Source organism: Musa acuminata, chromosome BXJ1-10 (genome assembly GCF_036884655.1).
Source record: "Musa acuminata AAA Group cultivar baxijiao chromosome BXJ1-10, Cavendish_Baxijiao_AAA, whole genome shotgun sequence".
Taxonomy (NCBI): Eukaryota; Viridiplantae; Streptophyta; class Magnoliopsida; order Zingiberales; family Musaceae; genus Musa; species Musa acuminata.
In genome coordinates, this window is record NC_088336.1 from 24,059,007 (window position 1) to 24,082,055 (window position 23,049).

Below are 23,049 nucleotides of genomic sequence, written 5' to 3' on the forward strand. Positions count from 1 at the left end.
ATCAATAGATATTATTATTAACATGTAAATATATTTATATTTGTATATTATTATGATGTGTGAATTTTACAAATATAGAAAACTCGTGATCCCCCACACCCCCCTCCCCGCCTCGCTCTATTGACATTCCTAAACATAAGAGAAGGATATGTCAGTAGATCCAGTATACAACTTTATAGTTTTGGTTATCCAAATCTTAACCAGATCTGTGCTACATGAAGAAGGAAGTGTCCTCTGCCTATGGTCACCAAGAATTCTAGCCCCTTACGTTTCAAGATAAAGGTCACTAAGAGGTAAACCCAGCTACATTTGCAACACAATAATATGATCGAGATAATAATCAGAACGAGTATAACCAAGAGCAAGAAGACTCAGCTACACTAGCAAAAAGTTATGTGACTATCAAAATCAGGAACACCACGTCGAAAATAACTCAACTGTCTTATAAGAACTTGCAAGTAACAAGGTACATTGTTAGTCCATGCAACAAAGAGGAAACGCTGGTATCTAAGTCAGCCAACATTACACTTATCAGATTCGTATAAATAGAGAGTCCAGAGCAATCATTCATATTAGGATTTCCGGATGTTACTCACCATTATCTCCTCTCCGGGATTAAGCTGCATGTCTACGGAATCATCTGCAGAAGCACTGTATAGACCTTGCAATTTCATCTACACAGAGATCGAATGATCAATTTACCAGTCGGAAAGTTAATAGCTTATTTGTTTACGATGATTTTTCAGTGTTCCAGTAAACTTTCGTGAGTGATTGCGCATACCCCAGTTGGAGGGCTGTCCGCTGCGGGTGCGAGGAATCTTGACTAGGCTGTAGAACTTGGAGGAAGTTCCTTGAATCAAATGGAGTCAAGATCTCGTACTCGCTTGTTGAAGGCAGCATGTTGATCTGTTGTTGGGCTCTCTCATTCTCTGTTATCTGGCAATGGAGGCAAAGTTTTCAGCTTGTGCAGCTAAGAAACGTGTGAATGAGAAAGAGATCAAGAGGGAACCTTGTTCCTTAGATACATCATGTCATTTTGCAGCTCCATCTCCTGACCAAAGAATTCAGAAGGCATTTGATTGAAGATCTCAAGAAATATGCCATAAGAAAGAATGGGAATTGTTTCATTACCCTTTTCTGCATGTACTCGATTTCAGCATGCAACAGCTCATTCTAACATAATCAAGGGACATTTGTTAAGAGTATATATACATTCCAGATAAATAGCATTGGAGGATTTCTATGGCAAACAAGTTGATAGAGAGCTCGGGAAAAATTGACACCTTTTTAGTTCTTATCTTCCTTATGCCTTTCTCCAATTTATTCTCAAGTTGCTTCAGATCTCGGAGGCTCATGGAGCTGAGAGCCTCACCCATCAAGTTCCTATGAAACAAGGATCACACTACAGCTACCAATGCCAAGGAAGAAAAGAGGGGTTATGCTTCAAATTTACCTGTTTGTACTTTGTATATTGTTGATTTGCTGGCGGAGTTTTGCTGATTCTAGCTGGTAGTGCTAAGAACAAACAGAAATAGTGAAGTCATAAGGTGTCATTTTTCAACACATCATAAATAGGACTTTTGGCTTTAAATTCATGAGCTAATCACAATGAACCTGGGAATCATATCAGATAAAAAGTAGTGATTGTGTAATTGCTATTCTATGAATGTACTTGGAGAATCCATTCTTGGAATGGAGCTCAATGTGATGGAAAAGTAGTGATTGTGTAATTACACTAACTGTCACCCTTAAGACTCTGTCAGCAATTAGTATTAGAATGATTCAACTAGTTATAAACCGAGGTTGCTGCTTGTATCTTGTTTCACTATCTACAATGTTCATGAACTGCAACCAGTTGCTATCGATATATGTGACTGGTTTTGCCTCCACGTCTCTAAAACAAGTAATGTTATTACAACTATTAATGGGAGACATTATTTCAACTAGTGCAAGGATTTCCTACCACCGGCGGTGGCACCGGCACCCTGATGGGTTAGGTACCGATATCCACACTGCAAGACTTAGATGCAAAATATATTATAAGCACAATATCTTTAAGCAGTATGTAAGATAAGGAAAATTATGTGCAATAAGAAAAAGTGTTTATGACTGAAATATGCAAATAACTTTGATAAATGAAATATCAGCTTGCTCATTTTACCACAAAATGATTAATAGTTACTTCACAAAATGCTAGAGGAAAAAACAACGGGACATAACAATGTCATTTCAAGACTCTCTACTGATTGAAAATATCTCAAATTTCTTTCAAAATTGAGAAAAGATAATAGTATTGCGCTGACTTTGTCTATCTGATCATCAAGATATTCTCAAACCTATGAGTTATTTTCTTTTAATTATTCTATGGAATAATCACTTCCCTTTAAATATTTTCTTTGCTTACATTTTATGTTTCTAATATGTAAGAGGTATTGGGCGATTCCCAACTATTTATGGGAAGTGCTCTTAAGCTTATCTTTTACTTACCCTAATATATGTTTAGGTAAGTGAGTGCACCTTAATCATCAGGAGCTAAATCTATTCCAAGAATGGTGTGTCAAATGTGCCCTTAAGAATTTTTAGCCCTTCAATATCTTTATTCTCATAAATCTGAGCTATGCACTTCAAGACCTGCAAGATACAATAAGTCACAAGAGTAATATATTCGAGGTATAGAGAATCCTGCAGGGCATGGAGTAACAAGGCCAGCATAGGCTCCGTCATCTTTGTAGACAACTTAACATGAAGGTTATAAATGAAGTGTGAGTTTTGAAGAATACAATGGAAATCTTTCTAGATGACTTTTGGATTCAAGAGCACAGTATAATGATAAAGAAAAGTGAAAAACCAGATGGTGAATGGAAGGGTAGAAAAGAAGTCACAATTTATGCAAGATGAAGAATGGCAACACGATATAATAAACTCATCGCTGTCTGCCTTGGAAAAAAGATCTTGACATCTGAATTATTGAAACTGTTATTAAATAGATAAAAAGCAGCCTACACATGAATAGTGTAGATGAGAAAATCATGGATTCACAAAAACCTTCCTCCAACTTTTTGTATGGGACCACAGGAACAATACATTTGGAAGAAAAGGCTGGAAAGGAAATACTCAAAATGAAGGATGTGAGTATAGTACTTTTGGACACTTGAGTCTCTCAATAAATCTAAGATTTCAGTAGCTAAACATAAATATAGCCAGAATTGAGTGGAGAGGCCTACTGGTAGGATATTTTTAGTCTTGAGAAGAAAGGTGACTGGGGAACAAACAATTAAGTTTCACAAAGTTTTAGAAGGAATACACTTGATGAGCTACCTTCAAGGAAAAAGATGTGGAGAAAAGCAGCAGTCCTTGTATATAACTGGCAACTCTTTTGTAAGTGATGCAGAGTACATGGAATTTCTTAAGTGCTTATATATTTACTTTAAGAGAGAATACACTGGTAAACAAGAAAATAGATTACTTGAATTTGCATTAGAAGCTAAGCTAGATGATATTCTTAGGAAATTATTAAAGATGATGACAAGGTTGCTCTGCGAGGTTCAATAAGGAGAACGAGCCAAGATAGAGAATATGGAAAGCAGCATTCTCTTGTTGTCTTTTACTTAGAAATGAAATCTTCGACTACTCTAGAAATGAATTCCTTTTCTTTTGACTTGGAACAGGAGAGGCTAGTCAATATAAGTGGGGGAATGCAACGGTTAGTGATAAGTCTAACAATGCAGGTGATGATGAAAGAGAATAGAAGAATAAAGAAGCAGCAAAACAAGGTGGATATTTCTAGACATCACAATTTCACAATTTTGAAGTTGCTAATATTACCACTAGTGTTGCCATCAAGTTAAAAATTCCAAAAATTTGTCCTTAAGTACCCAACAAGTATTTTGTGTCCATATATCTGGTGTAACTAAAGTTGATTGACATTATTATGTTTAGTTGTGACTTCAAACTAATCAAATGTACATCTAAATCATCTTGGAACCAACCTAAATAGTATAATTGAGCTGAATAAGTAAATTAATTATTTTACCATGATCAATGTCTACCAAATCTCCACAATATTAATTCAAACTCTACATATAATCAATTTCGTTAGATTTGAAAGAGAGTTTAATTCGGTTGAATTTCTTGTTATTGACCTCTTAATGCAATTAAGTCATTAAAGATCAAACAATTTGAATTAATCATGGACTATATCAAGGATCAACAACAATTCTAGCTTCTAATAGGATCCATTGACCATTTGATTGGCTACTTATACTAATCATGTCCAAATCGAATCAAGTCCAGATTTAATAGGAACTCTTGGTCCCAATTACCACCGTACACTAATCTGAATCCAGATTACGTAAGTGGACCACAATTAGATATCTTTTGAATTTGCCTACTTGTCAGATTTTCAGATATTCCATCAAAACCTTTACTAAAGCCAAAAGTTAATTGAACACAAATTCAAGAGAGAAAGTTAATTGCTTGTATTAATATCTGCTGTCACTAACCACTCAAGTCTAGACATACTTCTCTCCAATATTTTTGATAAGATCATTCTTCCCTCTCTTTCTTTTCGCCTCTCACTCTTCCTTGTGGCAACAGCAGTCTAAATTCAAATCCATGAATTAGTCATTAAATCCAAGCTCAAAGTCTCCGCGTGTTCAAATTTAAGGAGATTGCTCTTAAATTGAAAGTGGTGAACAATCAAAGTGAGTGAAACTTGAGAGATTTGGTGAGATCCAAGAAGAAGCCTTAATATCTGATAAAACTTCAAAATTACCTTGCTCTTGCAGGTTATCCAATCCTAACTACTTAAATTTGACATCTACCATGGGTTTCACTTCAAAGATGTATTCCAATTTTCTAGTTTTTGTTTAATTTTTGTAGGATTTATGTAGATCTTGATGGGGTTATGTAGATCTTGTAGGATTTCTGTTCATGCAAATTCAATTCAAACCTGAAGTTTGAATAATTGCTTAAATCTTTCAATGTAGATCTTGTTTGAACCCTTTTCAATTCTATTTGGTGTATGTTTAATTGCTTCAAGATGTAATATTGATGTATTTTTTATTATCGATTTAATGGAATCCAAGTTAATTTGGGGATTGGAGTATAGAAGAAGACTAGAATGGAGATTAAAAGGAGGTAAGAAAAGAGGTTCCGCTGGCGACTCTACTCCATTCTATCAATATACCAATAGATCTTGATGGAATACATTAGACCTAAAACACTGCATGGATTATCAATCAGGATGCTAACTTATAGGGCATATTTATTAAAAGTAAGTGGTCACACTTTGAGCATAGAAACTTCTGTAGGTTCATTTTGAAGAACTACTCAGGTGTGGAACTATGAGTGGAAGAAGACCAAGATAGGCAACCGATAAAACTTGAAGAGTCAAAACTTCTCATGCTTGAAACCTTCCATGCATAATTTCAGAAAATGAAGGAAATTCAAATACTACAAGTCAAATCAATTGGAATAATCATTTTTCAGTTTCAGATACATTCATAATTTTGTTTGTTTTCTTTGCTTGTTAATCTTTAGTTATAAATAATGCATAGTACTTGAGAGTCCGGCTCATTTTGCACAAACATATTCTGAATATGTTAATATATAGTCTTGTAGGATATTTCATGGCATGACAACAAAGCAAGCATGCTGTTACATTCATCTTGGTCATGCCAGAATAAGTACGTGAATTCATATTTGGAAGCATCAAAAGAAACACGTAATGGCGTAATGCTATTTTATATAACATCTTTCTGGATCTTACTCCAATAATGTTAAAGAACCAGAATACAAGCAACGAAACATGATAAAGAGAAGAGGATACTGTAAATTAGATAAAAACCTGTTTTACAAATTATTAATCTACATATTGTGTTCTCCCTATGGTTGAAAGCGAAAAAACTTGCTGTGACTGAAGCTAAATTAATGTGGAACGAGATTTTCCGATCTAGATAACGCACAAAGCTAACATGGTTAGGTTGACAATGGTTGGATATTCATGCAGTATGACTTCCACCGAAGAATATGAAGTATTGCTAGTAGATATTTGCTTTTTGGTGCTGAAATATGTGATCATCACTAGTAATTGTGAATAGAACAAGACAATTATGAATAGCATGCAACTACATAGAGGTTACCTGAGCATTAACTACTGAGAGAGATCCCGTGCCAGTGGTATCACTACTTGCTTTCTTATACCTTTCAATAGTTGCTTTCACGCTGCATAGAAATGATAATTATTTTTGTTATCAACATAAGCTCATGTCTGAGAATATCCCCTTCAGTGATATTTATGGGAGAAGGTCTTATTATACAGAAGACTACAAAAATTTAATAGTAACATGTATTTATTCCATTTTATTTATATCTGAATTTTTTGCTATGATTGATAATTAGAAACAATCTTGCTTAACTAATGAAGGCATCACAAATGAAAATGATTCATTTGTTCTTTAATATACAGTATATAATAGTTAAAATTGTTGGTCAGCTATTTCATATGGGCTTTATGATATGCTATAAATTGTGGAAAAAAAAATTTTAGGATCATGTATTCGCCTAACCTCACTTTAAGAGATTAAAAAATAAAAATTCTATATTCTTTATTATTATTTTTTAATATTATTATAAAATAGGTTGTGCATGGCTAGTCTTTCTAACTTATCTAACACCCTCACAAGAAAAAAATATAATATATTTTATAATGTTAACTTTCAAGATGTCAACCAGTTTAGTTGATGATGACTATATCATAAAGTTTTGGGATCAAATCTAATCTTCATTATTTATCCTTCGTAAAATATATATGTATATATAAATTGTTTCTATGGAATGAAAAGGTTCTTAAGATTTTTCTGCTGCATGGAATACCCTAGACATGTATTACTTGTAATTCATAAAGGTGATTCTGACCCACAAAGTACTCAAAGATAAAAATCAACGCACGCTGAGCATACCATTTTTGTTTCATGATATGTTATTCGCAAGTAAACTTTAAGGAAAGATTTCCTACTTTTAGCATTCTAGAAAATATAAGAGGTCCCTAAACAGAAGACAAATGTTTGCAAACATGTTAGAATAGTTGAAGGTTCCTAATTAAGAGATAAATGACTACAAAATTAGGGTGGGACAAAAGGTTGCAAGGCCTTTTACTAATTTTTACCCAGAAAAAGAACCTTGCCTCAGATTTCCAAGGGATTACCAGAACCTTGCCTTTTACTAATGCCTTGAATTCCTAGCTTTTACCTAAAACAAAAACTAATAAATTAACCCCCGTCTTGAGCAACCACGAACATGGTCTACACTTAAAATACTGTATTCCAGACTGATGTCAGCCCTCCCCATTCCCAAAGCCCTCTTCCGACCTCTCTCGCTCTTCTCCCCGACCTGTCCTCCAACCTTAGTTTCCTCGAGGATCCGATTGGTCCCTGTCTGCCACGTCGGCGCGCGATCCGACGACATGATTGGCTGATCTCCCGCGTCGCTGGATGGGCCTGGGTGGCGTCCTAGGTTTGTTTTATCCGCAAGACAATAGCTGAAACCCCCGTCACCCTTTTGTCCATACCTCGATGGACCAAACCCTACGGTCTTCTCTCGGGGACCCTTCGCCCTGACCGCCTTGGTTGCCTTTCCCATACGTACACCAGTCCCAGTACATTCATCCCATTGGCTTCTCAGTCTTGTCCTCTCGCCGTACTCTACACACCCTCTCTCCGTCTCTCGTAATGTGATACTTTCCAAAGTTCACTTGACAGCTAAATCCATCGCGGTATATGGTACAAAGATCGTGTGAGGTCGGAGGGAGAGAGAATGGAGTCGGGGCAGAGTAAGACAAAAAACCCTAATGCACTCAAGAGATATCAAGAAAGAGATGTGACATGTGGTAAGGTCACCGGCACTACGATTACGAGGAATGGGCTAATGAGAGCGTGACAGCTCGAGAAGAGGCTTTCTCACGCTCATGGGTGACGTGAAGAGAGAGAGAGAGGAGAGAGGGGTGGGGGAGGGGGGATGAGAGGGAGAAAGGGGAAGGGGTAGGAGTGGTGGTGGGAGGAATAAAGGAGGGGAAAGAGAGGAAAAGAGAGAGAAAATGGCAAAGCTTAGATGCAAAAGGTGTGGTTGGAGGAAGTTATATGACCCAGTGTCACGGACTTAGTTGGTTTTGCCTAAGTCGTGCGGCACCCTTGCGTGTCCGTCCGCAAAGGTCAGCCTCCCCGAAATCTCCCATGGTCCCTTAGGACCCACAAAAGAGAGAACATGATAGAGAAAACGCCTCGGTCGGGATCCACAAGCAAACATCTCCGAAAACACTTCATAAACAATGCAAATTGCAAACAGACTTTACAAACTCTGAACAATTGCACAACAAAGGGTAAAATGGTCCATTACAGACCGAACTAAAATGGGACTATTAAGCCTTCGGCTGTCCCTCTACATGCTAGTCAAAGTATGAACATTCCAAAAGACACGGACATACATAAGCATTACATCAAACATCCTGTTTAGAAGTTTGTCCGTGACATTCTCCCTCACTTATTCCTTCGACGTCCTCGTCGAAGCCTTTGTCGACACTGCAACTCCTCGCCTCTGCTGAGTCTTCAATCTTCTGCTCTAGCTGTAATGCGTCTCTTGGCTCCCAGCTGCTCTCCGCTGCTGTTTTTAAGTAGTCGAACCTTTGATTCGCCTTGCTGCTTCAACTCGCCAATGACTCTGACTCTAGTGTGGGGTTGGCTGAATTTTGTTGATCCCTGTTGGTTCCTGCGGATCCTCCAGATGAAGGAAAAGACCATCCTTACTGCGTTAGTCTCTCAAATGCCTCATGCTGTTTGAACTGGGTGGATGCTTGTTGGAGCTTTTAACGAGCATCGTCTCGCAAACTTCTGAAGATTTGGGTCATTCCTCCACAAAATTTGCTCATTGACTCTTCTTTCACTTAGTTGTCACATCCAAGTATGTTCGCATCACTTCCGCTTTCGATTGACATTTTGTTGGGAAATGAAGCGGACAATCTACTCTCAGTAACACTGATCACCGTTGGTGAGGATTTGACAACTATTGTCTTCTATTATCTTCGAAGGGTCTTTGAACATATGCAGAGCTCCTCTACTAGATAGATAAGAGAATTGAAGTACTTGGTTTTGCCCATTCTCTTAAGAGTTGAGAAGGCAAAGGTTACTTGACTTCGCCCGCCTCCTCGAGGTTGTACTCCATGCATCGAGCTGGTTACTGGCCCTCGCCTGCTCTTTGCTCACACTTCTGAAGCACTTGAAATGTTTGCACTCCTTGCGTTGAGTTAGCTACTGTGATTCACCTTCTCAATGTCATTGAACTTCTGGAATGCAGGAAGTTTTCACCCCAACTTGGAGTAATTCTCTAATAGATTTGGTCGCCTCTGGGATTGTACCGTCTTCTCCATCAACCCTGTCGCCTACTCCCCTGAGTAGCGAAGGTACAACACCGCATATTGCTTACTTCGTTCCTTGGTCGTGCACTCTTGCATGACCCGAAGTCCTTCACTTTCGGCTATCTTGATGAGAAACTCATTGACACTGGTCTTACGAAGTTCCTTGGCCTCTGCCCTTCAGCCTTGTCTCGGTACTTGGAGTTTGCCTCTACATGCTCCACCTCCTCGGCCCCTTTCACGACCAAGCGCTCTCCCTTCATGAGAGCAAGGGATCAATGACTTTCACAGAAGTCTCGCCTCTGCGGTACCATGGTGCTGCCATGCCCATGACACTACTATCCGTCGCCTCGCATCTGCATCCCTTTTCTTCACAATCAGTAGATATGCCTCTGTGACACTCCTCCGAGTCCACCTCCATTCTAACTTATGCTTGATTTTGGGTAGCTAAATCCCTCTGGACTCGTCGTCGCTTCCTCACCCCCTTCGACCCCCTGCTTCAACACCTCTGTGTTATCCAAGTAGCTCCCTTTGGTCAATGGAAAAACAGACTACAACTCCCATGCATGGCCTCTACCATCACGTTGTAGGGTTTGCACTGATTCTGTTCTCCTTAGCTTCCTTGGTAGCAATGTTCGCTTACTCGACCTTGTCCTCTGACTTGTCGGGCTCCCTTAAGCGAACATGAGCTCTAGAGCAGTCTAACTCTCCAGCTGTTTCGATCATACCTCTGCATGATCAAGACCCTCCCATGGGACTCACTGGTACTTGCATTCGAACTTTTCCCTTGGTGGAACCCAACCCCCATATGCTGATGACCAAGGTTTTCATTCGATGCAACCTTCGATGCACGCACGGAAGACCCGCCTCTGCAGTACCATGGCCTTCACTCCTTGAATCCATAGCCCTTCTTGCCGTCGTGTTGTTCACCGAAGTAGAGCTTCCAGTAGCTCCCGATCATACCTCCGTATGATCTAGTCCCTCACGGGACTAGGTTGTGTGTATCGCATTGCCACGAACTGTTCCACCACGATCCGCTGCACCATGTCGCCTCCTGGTGACATCTCTATTGCATTCTGATCCTTGTGGGATGAACTCGAATTGTAAACCCTTCATGTGTGGCCTCTGCCAATACATCGCAGGGTTTCTTCCACCTTCGATTTTGTTCGCTCCTTTGGCAATCGACCTTCATCCACCCACTCTTGGGTCACACCTAGATGAAACACCGCTCTAGGACAGTCCGTCGCCTAGTAGCTCCCGAAGTCTCCCGACTTCGCTGCAATTAGTGCACCATTGTCTGGATCCTGGGCCTCTACCCCTACCAGCACAATCTTCGCTGCGCACCGCCTCCTTTATAGCAACTTGAATGACAACACTGTGGCATATTCTTCAAGAGTACCCGCCTCTGCGTCCTCTTGCCCCGTGCTAAGGCCTTCTGAACCCAACTTCGCCTCTGCAAATTGAGTCGCCTTAGTCCCTCCATCAAATGCTCCTCCGAGATAAAGTGCATGTGCCCAGAAGCTCCCTTTGTCTTTGGCACCATGCAAGATGAGTCTGCTCCGTCAGAATGAATGACCCATGGAACAACATGATCCTGCTCTTGCCTCTGCAAGAGTTCATGTCCTTGACCTCTGTCCAAGGAAAGCACTATGCCTCCGCTCCATGTTCCATCTTCTATGTTGGCTCCCTTCATGCGGCTTGGGTACTTCGCCAAGTTACACCCAAGTTGCTCCGCTCCTCGTTTTTGCATTGAGTTGATGGTGGCCCTCGCGCTCACCATTCCACGGGTCAGCCCTCCCTTGAGTCTGATCTCTATATCGACTCCAAGTATGCCTTCATTTGTGTTGTTTCGGGTCGCTCCCCCACTTGATCTCGCAATGCATCCACCAATGCATTCTCTCAAGCGAGATCATGTGACGACTCCTCGCTGCTTGCTCAGTCCATTGAGCTTCGTGGAGTTGTCGTTTGTTGAGGTACTCCTCAACTTGTGAGGTCCGTCCCACATGATTCTCCCTCTGGAGAGCCGGGACTTATCCCTCCTGGATAACTATCCCGTTGGAGCAACATCTCTCTTCGTTTCGGAGACCACCATCCCCTTGGACTACTCCGATCTGCTGAACAAACTGTGCATTATTCTACCTCCTACAAACACACTTGCTAGATTGCGACTCCACGTCAATACAGCCCCCGCTGCACCACTCAAGGCCTAGCAACATGCTGAACTCGTTGCACACTTCAGCCTCCTACGGACGTATCCTTCACATGCCGAAGAGAAAGTTTCAATGCTCCATGGCGTCGAGTTTCAATCGCCTTGGGATGGCCGCGAACATTCCATCGTCCGCATACAAGCCCATGCATGAGTACCGAATTCTTTGAGTTAGCAATTCCCCTCACCTCTGTGAGCTTTGCACAACTCTTTCGGTCGCTGAGCAACTCATTCCCCCTTGGATGGTCTCATCCTTTACCAAGCGTCTCGCTTACCTTGAGCACCATCAAGTATAGTTGTCAACGTTGAGCCATAGCTCAAACTCAGCCATCCCAACCTTTGTGCGCTCCGCATTCTTCCAAGCTTGTCTGTTCTCGTGGTGCCTCTTGCGCAAAGGGTTGGCTATTCCTCTGAATGCCAATCTCAGATGCCCGCTCCTCCGAGCGACTCCTTTTCCCTACATCCCCATGCCTGTTTTCCCCTAAACGGTCGCGCGTGTGTTGACTGCCATCAATGTAGCCCCGCTAGGTCCCCCACATTTGCATGCTAAGTGTTTCTATGAGTGCTTGTCCCGCTCTGATACCATCTGTCACGGACTTAACTGGTTTTGCCTAAGTCGTGCGGCACCCTTGCGTGTCCGTCCGCAAAGGTCAGCCTCCTCGAAGTCTCCCATGGTCCCTTAGGACCCACAAAAGAGAGAACATGATAGAGACAACGTCTCAGTCGGGATCCACAAGCACACATCTCCGAAAACACTTCATAAACAATGCAAATTACAAACAGACTTTACAAGCTCTGAACAGTTGCACAACAAAGGGTAAAATGGTCCATTACAGACAGAACTAAAATGAGACTATTAAGCCTTTGACTGTCCCTCTACATGCTAGTCAAAGTATAAACATTCCAAAAGACACAGACATACATAAGCATTACATCAAACATCCTGTTTAGAAGTTTGTCCGTGACACCAGGGCGACCACTGCCCGTCCAATACCAATACCTAACTCTTTGCCATTCCTACTACTCTCAACCACTGCTGTGGAAGCCACTAATCTGTGCTTCCACTCAACAAAGCAATGAAAGGATGAGAAAGGAGTTGTGCGAGCAGGAGTTCTCGCATACAGAAACATCATCCGAAGACAAAGAAAGGAAAGAATATACAAAGAGAAGGAAAAGAGGGGGATCACCAGGCAATCACATATCAGCTCCGCAGTACCAAATCTATGTAAAGATTCATTTGTATGATCATATCTTTGTTTGTTCTTGTTCTGGTTCCTGAAGATGAGATTTGAGCTTGTGAGGAGCAGATCTAGTGGCTGTAAGCCCGTGTTATGGGTGGGTCGGATGTTTATATAGATTTGGTACTGCGGAGCTGATATGTGATTGCCTGGTGATCCCCCTCTTTTCCTTCTCTTTGTATATTCTTTCCTTTCTTTGTCTTCGGATGATGTTTCTGTGTGCGAGAACTCCTGCTCGCACAACTCCTTTCTCTTCCTTTCATTGCTTTGTTGAGTGGAAGCACAGATCAACGGCTTCCACAGCAGTGGTTGAGAGTAGTAGGAATGGCAAAGAGTGAGGTATTGGTATTGGACGGGCAGTGGTCGCCCTAGGTCATATGACCTCCTCCAACCACACCTTTTGCATCTAAGCTTTGTCATTTTCTCTCTCTTTTCCTCTCTTTCCCCTCCTTTATTCCTCCCACCACCACTCCTACCCCTTCCCCTTCCTCCCTCTCATCCCCCCTCCCCAACCCCCCCCCCTCTCTCTCTCTCTCTCTCTCTCTCTCTCTTCAAGTCACCCATGAGCGTGAGAAAGTCTCTTCTCGAGCTGTCACGCTCTCATTAGCCCATTCCTCGTAATCATACTGCCGGTGACCTTACCACATGTCACATCTCTTTCTTGATATCTCTTGAGTGCATTAGGGTTTTTTGTCTTACTCTGCCCCGACTCCATTCTCTCTCCCTCCGACCTCACACGATCTTTGTACCATATACCACGATGGATTTAGCTGTCAAGTGAACTTTGGAAAGTATCGCATTACGAGAGACGGAGAGAGGGTGTGTAGAGTACGACGAGAGGACAGGACTGAGAAGCCAATGGGATGAATGTACTGGGACTGGTGTACGCATGGGAAAGGCAACCAAGGCGGTCAGGGCGAAGGGTCCCCGAGAGAAGACCGTAGGGTTTGGTCCATCGAGGTATGGACAAAAGGGTGACGGGGGTTTCAGCTATTGTCTTGCGGATAAAACGAACCTAGGACGCCACCCAAGCCCATCCAGCAACGCGGGATCTCAGCCAATCATGTCGTCGGATCGCACGCCGACGTGGCAGACAGGGACCAATCGGATCCTCGAGGAAACTAAGGTTGGAGGACAGGTCGGGGAGAAGAGCGAGAGGTCGGAAGAGGGCTTTGGGAATGGGGAGGACTGACATCAGTCTGGAATACAGTATTTTAAGTGTAGACCATGTTCGTGGTTGCTCAAGACGGGGGTTAATTTATTGTTTTTTGTTTTAGGTAAAAGCTAGGAATTCAAGGCATTAGTAAAAGGCAAGGTTCCGGTAATCCCTTGGAAATCTGAGGCAAGGTTCTTTTTCTAGGTAAAAATTAGTAAAAGGCCTTGCAACCTTTTGTCCCACCCTAATTTTGTAGTCATTTGTCTCTTAATTAGGAACCTTCAACTATTCTAACATGTTTGCAAACATTTGTCTTCTGTTTAGGGACCTCCTATATTTTCTAGAATGCTAAAAGTAGGAAATCTTTCCTTAAAGTTTACTTACGAATAACATATCATGAAGCCAAAGTGGTATGCTCAGCGTGCGTTGATCTTTATATTTGAGTACTTTGTGGGTTAGAATCACTTTTATGGATTACAAGTAATAAATGTCTAGGGTATTCCATGCAGCAGAAAAATCTTAAGAACATTTTCATTCCATAGAAACAATTTGTACATACATATATATTTTACGAAGGATAAATAATGAAGATTAGATTTGATCCCAAAACTTTATGATATAATCATCATCAACTAAACTAGCTGACAACTTAAAAGTTAATATAATAAAATATATTATATTTTTTTCTTGTGAGGGTGTTAGATACGTTAGAAAGACTAGCCATGCACAACCTGTTTTATAATAATATTAAAAATAAATAAATAAAGAATAAAAAAATATAAAAAATTTTATTTTTTAATCTCTTAAAGTGAGGTTAGGTGAATACATGATCCTAAAATTTTTTTTTCTACAATTTATAGCATATCATAAAGCCCATATGAAATAGCTGACTAACAATTTTAACTATTATATACTGTATATTAAAGAACAAATGAACCATTTTCATTTGTGATGCCTTCATTAGTTAAGCAAGATTATTTCTAATTATCAATCACAGCAAAAAATTCAGATATAAATAAAATGGAATAAATACATGTTACTATTAAATTTTTGTAGTCTTCTGTATAATAAGACCTTCTCCCATAAATGTCACTGAAGGGGATATTCTCATACATGAGCTTATGTTGATAACAAAAATAAGGAGTGGTGATAGTAGGAACGAAGGAGGGGGAAAGAGAGGAAAAGAGAGAGAAAATGACAAAGCTTAGATGCAAAAAGTGTGGTTGGAGGAGGTCACGTGACCTCGTCCAATACCAATACCTCACTCTTTGCCATTCCTACTGCTGTTGAGAGTTGTGCGAGCAGGAGTTCTCGCACACAGAAACATCATCCGAAGACAAAGAAAGAAAAAAATATACAAAGAGAAGGAAAAGAGGGGGATCACCAGACAATCACATATCAGCTCCGCAGTACCAAATCTATGTAAACATCCAACCCACCCATGACACGGGCTTACAGCCATTAGATCTGCTCCTCACAAGCTCAGATCTCATCTTCAGGAACCAGAACAAGAACGAACAAAGAAATCGAACCCAACCCCACCCCCCCCACCCCCCCCCTTCAAAAAATCTCAAGTCCAAAGTAGTTCTCCTCCTTTCAAGAAAGTAGAAGCGAACCCTGATTTGGCCGCCCTCATAAGAGACAAGAAACATAACCATACCTTAGCTAGTTTAGCTGATAGCTATATATCTCTTCCAATGTGTTACAGAGAAAGAGTAGAAGCAAAGTGAAAGTGAAAAGGGAAACATAAGTTGTAGATCGAAGAAGGGAAGGGAAGCAGACCTGCTGTTGGCGTACTCGTAGAGGCGGCCACGGGTGGAGAAGACGACGAGGGCAACCTCTGCGTCGCACAAGACGGATAATTCGTAGGCCTTCTTGAGGAGGCCGTTGCGGCGCTTGCAGAAGGTCACCTGCCGGTTGGTCGTGTTTTCGATCCGCTTGATCTCGATCTTGCCGCTGCCCATCTTCTCCGCTCGCTCCAGCGTTTCCGATCCTTCAATTCGTTAATTAACCTGAAACAGCGGAACGATGATGAGTGGATTCCTTAAGAAAAGCCATCGCCGATCTTATTCCTTCAACACGGGGAGTCGACGGGAGGAAGAACAAAGCATCAGGTCGAACCGACCTTTCCTTCCTCCACTCCCTCTGATCTCTTCCTCTCAATCTATGGCACTCCTACTGGGTGTAGCAGCAAACGCAAGGGGAGAAGTGGTTATTAAGTGAGGCGTCACTCGCCATCGTATTCATGGAGGAAGGGTATGATGGGTGGGGACTGGGGATAGTAGGGGGGGGGGGGCAGGAAGTGACTTCTTGAAAGCGATCGCGAGTGGGATGTGAATGAGACATTGGGTTGAGACGCACTCAAACAAACAATTAGACTGTTGTTTGAGTTAAATGCTACCAACTATTATCATTAATATAATGTAATTTGAGTACAGTATAGACATCGAATGATTATTGTATTATTGCATAAACGATATATGTCAATATAGCATCTTATACGTTATTTAATGTTATCATCACTGATCACTAAATCAATTGTAAAATCTCATGCTTCCAAATATTAGGGTTTTTTGGGGTTAATTTTAGGTCTTGTCATTGCAGCTCAAATTCATTTGCCAAATTCTTTTCTCTTTTACAGACCAAAGAGTATGGGATCACTGTTTCTAAGAAAAAATATATATGAATTAATAGCAAATAACACAAACTGAAAAATATCCATCTAAATCAAGAATGAATCCAAGTTTTCATTCGAACTTGTTTCTCAAGTTTGGCCCAACAAATGGGAGAAGGAAAAGATTTTTTCCCACCATGATATCCTTCACGTGTATAACTTATTTGCACATGTAAGTTATGAAAATTAAAATAAAGTTCTATAAATATTATATTTTAATTTAATCATTACTATTAAATTAAATTTTGATTGTCCGATACTGATTTAAGGTTAATTATGATCCTTTTCCATTTCAATCTCAATTCAATGTTCGATCAAATCTTGGCTCGCTCGGGTACTGAAATGTATATTTTTAATAAATATCTCTTTGATATTTAAATTAATCGGATATTCTAATGATTGATATCAATTATGGAGAACAGGTGCACATCGATCTCGGGTTAAATTATGATCATGATATTGTAATAAGTTAAATCCGGGATATAATAACGATATGATCGACGAGGTATTGGACATATATCGATCGTATGATATTAAGGTATCAAGCATCTAATGCTAAAGTCCAGTCACATATCAATCACCATATCAACTACCAAAGTTCCTTAATACAATTGGCTATATTTTTTTTACAAAGAAGTTAAGTTTAATATCTAAATATGGTCAGAAAAGTGAGGTACTTCAAATCCGTATAATTTTACAAGGAAATACATCAATAAATACGGCTGAAAGCGAGATTGCTCTATCATTTGCCAATTTATAATCCAATGTCCAACAAAATATATCTCTTTTACAATGGGACTAATAAAACAAAAACACTACTTAGCACAGACTTTGGTCCCATTGAGTTGAGTGAAAGCTGAACACTGCTGCCGGCGAAGCAGGCAAATTGGATGGTCAAAATCTCTATCGTTTCCAAATTAGTCGCAGAACTTGCATGTGCTTCTTCCTGCAGTTTGTCCATAGAACTCACAGAGCATTCACCAGATAATATGCGAGTTTGCAAGTGGTAGTACCAATGATCTGAGGACATGTATAGGGAAGAGAAGATGAAGATAGCATTTGGTATATCTAAAGCAAAGACTTTGTTCAGCCAACATCAAACTTTGTGGAAGATTTATCATGAGGAAAATTAGAGAAAATTTCAACTTTTTGTTTTTAGTGAGAACTTAGATTCAAGAACTTGCTTCATTATACTCTTAATGTTAGGTTTTCTAGAAAAAAAAATAATATCTAAAATAGATTTAATGTTAGGATTCAAAATCTCATCTAGTATATTTTATACTTAAAACATTGGTCTGATTTATCAAGAAAAATCATAAACTCAAATTTTACTCTCGACACTTATCTTTTATAAAAAATAAATAAATATCTAATTGGACAAAATGTGTATACATCTCATCTACTACAGTTTATGGGATCTACTATATATAAGCAAAGAGAAGCACTTGGTACGTAGAAGAGGCACACACTGTTTTGCTTACACGTATCACTAAGACAGTGACTGATTCTGTGATAGTCTAAGATAACGATGGCATGAGGAAGAAGGCGAGGAACAAAGGCAAAGATGTGGGAAAGAGACTGAGATGCGTGAGATCAAACGTGTTCCTGTCTTGCTTTCGTTCTCAACGTCAACGTGGGGCATTGATTAACGAGTACTACTACTACTACTCATCTTCGCCCCTTGGTATCATTTCTTCAAAATGATTAATGAGCCATCACCACTTGTTACCGTCTCTCGTAAGTGTGAAGAGCCACAGAGATTTATACGAAAACTGAACTAGAATTACGCATGACATTGTATCTGATGGGTATTCTCCCACTGTTTTGCATACAAGCAAAAATAAATATCATAAATAAATAAAACTTTTGATTGAACTCATAATGTATTCTTTAAGTAGCATGTTTTAATCATCTTCTCCGTTTGATTTTTCAGGTACAAGATATTATCATTATCACCTAATTATATATACACATCCAGTAGCATACTTTGTCTAATATAATAGGATTTTTTTTTGTTTTTAAAAATTCTCTTATTACACCTAAAGAGGATATTCTTTTATTAAACCAATAATTGCTTCCAAAGTTATCAATCTAAAGTGAATTTCAAATGTTAAGTAATTGCTTCCAATATTGATATAATATATTCCTCCCATTCTTCCCAATCTTAATATAATAGAATCCTCCTAATGTTAAGAAATTCCTCCTTATTTCGAAGAATTACATGAATTATTTAATTATATATTTTATTTTCATGTAGTAACATAATAGTAAATATGTTAATATATTTGGAGGAATATATTATATTAAGATTTATAATAGTAAATATGTTATTATCTAATGGTATACACATGTAAACTCCTTTTCTGGAAAGATCATAATTACTTTCCTCTTTTTCTAATTTCTAATTAATCGAATAAAAGAATATTATTGACTAATTATTATAACTTACGTATAATAATCAAAGGGAGATAAGACTTATACGCTTGGTCTACTCACATTAATATAAGTCCAAAGCAAATAATTGTGAGTTACCTTATCTCTTATCGTCTACGTGGACAAAAGTTTATTGTTAGAAGCGACTAAGGGCTATCTCTCCACATGATAATCCTATCCCTCTACGATCAAGTATAAAAAAACTCAATTTTAGTACAATTACTAAGGGAGGACACCTTTTATTGCTCATCATCATATTCATCTTCCTCAAATTACTAATTTGGTTAGACCATATTAGAAAATCTCTTTCGACCTCGGTATTCGTATAAGTGACACCTCGAAAGATCATCATTTTCATCTTGTGGTACCTTGAATACCTTCAACGTCAACATCTTCTCATAATATTTTTGACACTTGAAAAAGGGCTCCATGTCATAGGAACGATCGTTCGTTGATGTCCTCAATAAATACTTGAGCAAAAAAGACTTTGCTCATAATCCAAAATACCTTCACTTAAGGGGGGTAGTAGCCATCATTTCTATACACTAGTGCATCCATCTTGACATAGACACTAATGAGATACAAACATCTATTAAACAACCCTAGCTTCCTACTCATCCTCTCAAGATGTTTTTAAACATCACTAAGCAAGTGCAAATACTAATAGATATGATATAGACTTTCTCTTCATTTTTACCTCAATTGGCCCAATAGGCAATGCCAATAGCTCACCCATAGTCCCCAACTTTGCCATCGACACCCATCAAGGTTTCTCGACCCGACACGATGTCAACATCCTAGGAGCGCCCAAGGTTTGTCAAATCATCGATTAAGGGGGCACTTTATTCCTTGACCATAGAATTCAATGGACTACACCATCCTAAGTCTATCTTATCTAAGTCCGAGGTCTGATCGATGAACTTAATGGAGGACTCCTTGTAGATCCAACTATACCAAATAGACTAATGTTTGGAGGAGATGCGATGAAAACTCCAATAGTCAAAAGGAGAAGAGTTGGTCGAACCCACCTCAAGTCAATCACCATTTACCAAAAAAAAGAGGAATCGATTCTAGAAAGTTTCAATCTCCCGTCCTTGAGGGTGTTCGACGGTAATGTGGAATCCAAAGGAGCACATTACAACTTTTTGTGCCTGGATGTCACTACATGATACCTCGGACGTCTTAATATGTCACACTTTCCCAACCACATTAAAAGACCCAACATGAGAATTGTATGCTCACTTAAAACCACTCTCCATCCGTTCTTTTGTCCAACTATGAGGGAGTTTAGGCTTCACTTCCTTGAGAATGTATGCCTCTAACCTTCAATGATAACAATTCTCGGACTTAAGCAAGGGGAGTAAGAAATATTCGTAGACTTCGTCGCTTAGTTTATGAATAAGATCCGAGGCATAATAGATGCTCATCCATCATATAACATAGATATTTATGATGGGGTTCAAACTATTTCTTCTCTTTTGTTCATTGATAGATAGACCATCGATAACTATACCCATGATATTTTAAATGGCCAATTAATATATTATCATTGAGGTAATAGTCTCGGGCAAATGAGAGAAGTTATGCAAGAGATTGAAGTAGGGGCAACCACAATCAACCCTATCCATGAGGTTGCCTCGGTGAATGAGAAATAAACGACTCAAGCTACATCGCTCGAGATCTGAGCTAACCCCCCAAATATGACTAGAACTAAACTTTTCCTCCAGATAAAAGAGAAAATGCGATCCTTACATAATGAAGACCCCATTGACGAAAAGAGACATGTCCAAGTATCACCTATTTTACCAATATTGCTCATGATACTAAAGATTATCATAACTTAAAAGTGCAAGTTGAAGAGCTCTTGGGAACACCTAGGGTGATTCATTCAAAAGCACCAAAAATTCTCACCTTGATCTCAAGGCTAGTAAAAAAATGGATTGATGTTATCATTAAAAGACTTGCCTTAAAGGGAGATAGCTCCTCGACTTGTAAGGCTTATGTTCGAGCTATCATTAAAAAATGCTTGATGACGGAGGGTGATCGAAAAATAATTTTGAAAAAGAGACATAGTACCTCAATCTAAATTATGATGATTCCTTAGTGGCCTTTGCGAGGATAATCAAGTGATGATCAATATCCTTTATTTTATTTCTTTTCAAAAACTTGACTACCAGCTAACGATCTTATCTTAATGACTTTTTTGTCGATGAGATTAATCGGTGACTCCATCTTGCCTCATGGGATTGTGAATCTACGTATTACATTCAGAGATGAACCCTACTCCAAAATAATATTGACTAAATTCATGGTGGTTAATATCTCTTTGACGTATTATACGATCATAGGCTGGCCCACACTGAACAAACTGAGGGCAATGATATTGACTTACCAAATGACGATGAAGGTCCTAATGAGGGATGATATTAGAAAGCTAAGAAGTAACCAAAGAGAGTCATGTTAGTGTTACCTGTCGATGGTCTCCCTATCGAAAAAAAGTCTAACCCAAGACACCACCTATAGACTCTCGAGACTTGATCAAGTCCTCCCTATATCTTAAGCTGGTGGAGCTAATAATTAAGGCCCCCTAGCAAAGCTCAACTCAATGAAACTCAACGAAACTATCAAGATTACAACGACCCTTCTTGAGGAGAGGCAAGAGCAACTTATCAACTTCCTCTAAGAGAATTCTAAGGTATCCATCTAGTCGTCAAAAGATATACTAGGAATCGACCCAACATAGCTCAGTATCACTTGAGCATTCTCTCGAGGCATGACTAGTAAAGCAAATGCTTTATAAAATTGTTTCGAACTATCCGCAAACAATTAGTGAAAAAGTAGACAAGTTGTTAAATGTAAGATTTATTATCGAGGTGTAGTACCCTTAATGGCTCGATAATATTACACTTGGTAAAAAGTCTAATGAAAATTGGAGGATATGTGTTGACTATACCGATCTCAATAAAATATGTTGAAATGACAACTATCCCTTTCCTCAAATTGATCAATTAATTAATACTATCTTAGGTCATGAGCTTCTCATCTTTATAGATACATTCTTATAGTATAACTAAATCAAAATGATAATATATGATTATAAACATATTTCTTTCGTCATGGCATATATTACTATTAAGCTATGTTATTCGGGTTAAAAAATGTAGGAGTAACATATCAAGATAGTGAACAAAATATTTAAGTATCAAATCAGGAGAAATATTGAAGGTTATGTGGACGATGTGATAATGAAGAGCAAGACGATCAACTCACACTTAGCATATTTGGCCAAGACATTTAAGTTCTGAAAATGTTCAATATGCGTCTCAATCTAACCAAGTGTGCCTTCCGAGTTAACTTAGAGAAGTTCATCAGGTTTGTTATGCATCAAAGGGAAATAGATACAAGCCTTAAGAAGGTACGAGCTATATTAGATATGCACCCATTTTGATCAGTAAGAGAGGCTCAACGGTCAACAAATTGGTTAACAATGCTCAATCAATTTTTATGTTGTTTCGATGATATGTGTCTACTATTCTTTCGAGCATTGAAAAATCTAAAAAGATTTATATGTACCAATAAGTGCTAAGATGCTTTAGACAAGTTAAAAGAACCATCTCGTCAAGCTATAATAGCTCACTTTCTTTACCTCATCACAAAATATTATTCTCCTCTATTGTCTCTTCATGATCATATATAAAAACCTATTTTTAGTATAATTATCAAGAGAAGAGAGCACTTTTATTGCTCATCGCTATATTCATCTTTTTTGACTTACTAATTTAGGCATAAATCTAAACCTCTTCCTATTCTTTATATAAGTGATACCTCAAGAGATTATTATTTTTACCGCAAAGGTTTTTTGAATAATCTTATACATATAGATTAGGATAATATCTAAATGTTCACGACGTCGATGATATGTTCTCGTAACATAAT

The 23,049-nt window shown here is 39.1% G+C and overlaps 1 protein-coding gene across 3 annotated transcripts; it reads right to left on the reverse strand.

Annotated features, from left to right (window-relative positions):
• Nucleotides 1-422: 422 nt before the first annotated feature.
• Nucleotides 423-16,292, reverse strand: LOC104000861 (MADS-box transcription factor 3). 3 transcript variants are annotated; one of them, XM_009423003.3, is made up of 9 exons: nt 16,132-16,292; nt 15,789-16,018; nt 6,144-6,225; nt 1,454-1,515; nt 1,284-1,383; nt 1,132-1,173; nt 1,010-1,051; nt 782-936; nt 423-674 (listed from the first exon to the last, which is right to left on the reverse strand). In XM_009423003.3, the coding sequence occupies exons 2-9, from the start codon at nt 15,968-15,970 to the stop codon at nt 671-673; spliced, it is 669 nt and encodes a 222-aa protein (XP_009421278.2). In that variant the 5' UTR covers nt 15,971-16,018; nt 16,132-16,292; the 3' UTR covers nt 423-670. The 3 variants fall into 3 exon arrangements, with proteins under 3 accessions (XP_009421278.2, XP_064942912.1, XP_064942911.1); XM_065086840.1 differs by having other exon boundaries at nt 1,454-1,506; nt 16,132-16,282; XM_065086839.1 differs by lacking the exon at nt 16,132-16,292 and having other exon boundaries at nt 15,789-16,125.
• Between the last annotated feature and the right edge of the window lie 6,757 nt (nt 16,293-23,049).

Bases quoted from the DNA above. Each gene is read 5' to 3' on its own strand.
- LOC104000861 (XM_009423003.3), bottom strand. From the start codon at position 15,970: ATGGGCAGCGGCAAGATCGAGATCAAGCGGATCGAAAACACGACCAAC. The intron at 6,226-15,788 runs GTCTGCTTCCCT...ATTTCTATGCAG, and splicing joins TACGAGTACGCCAACAGCAG to CGTGAAAGCAACTATTGAAA. The intron at 1,384-1,453 runs GTAAATTTGAAG...CTTGTTTCATAG, and splicing joins AATATACAAAGTACAAACAG to GAACTTGATGGGTGAGGCTC.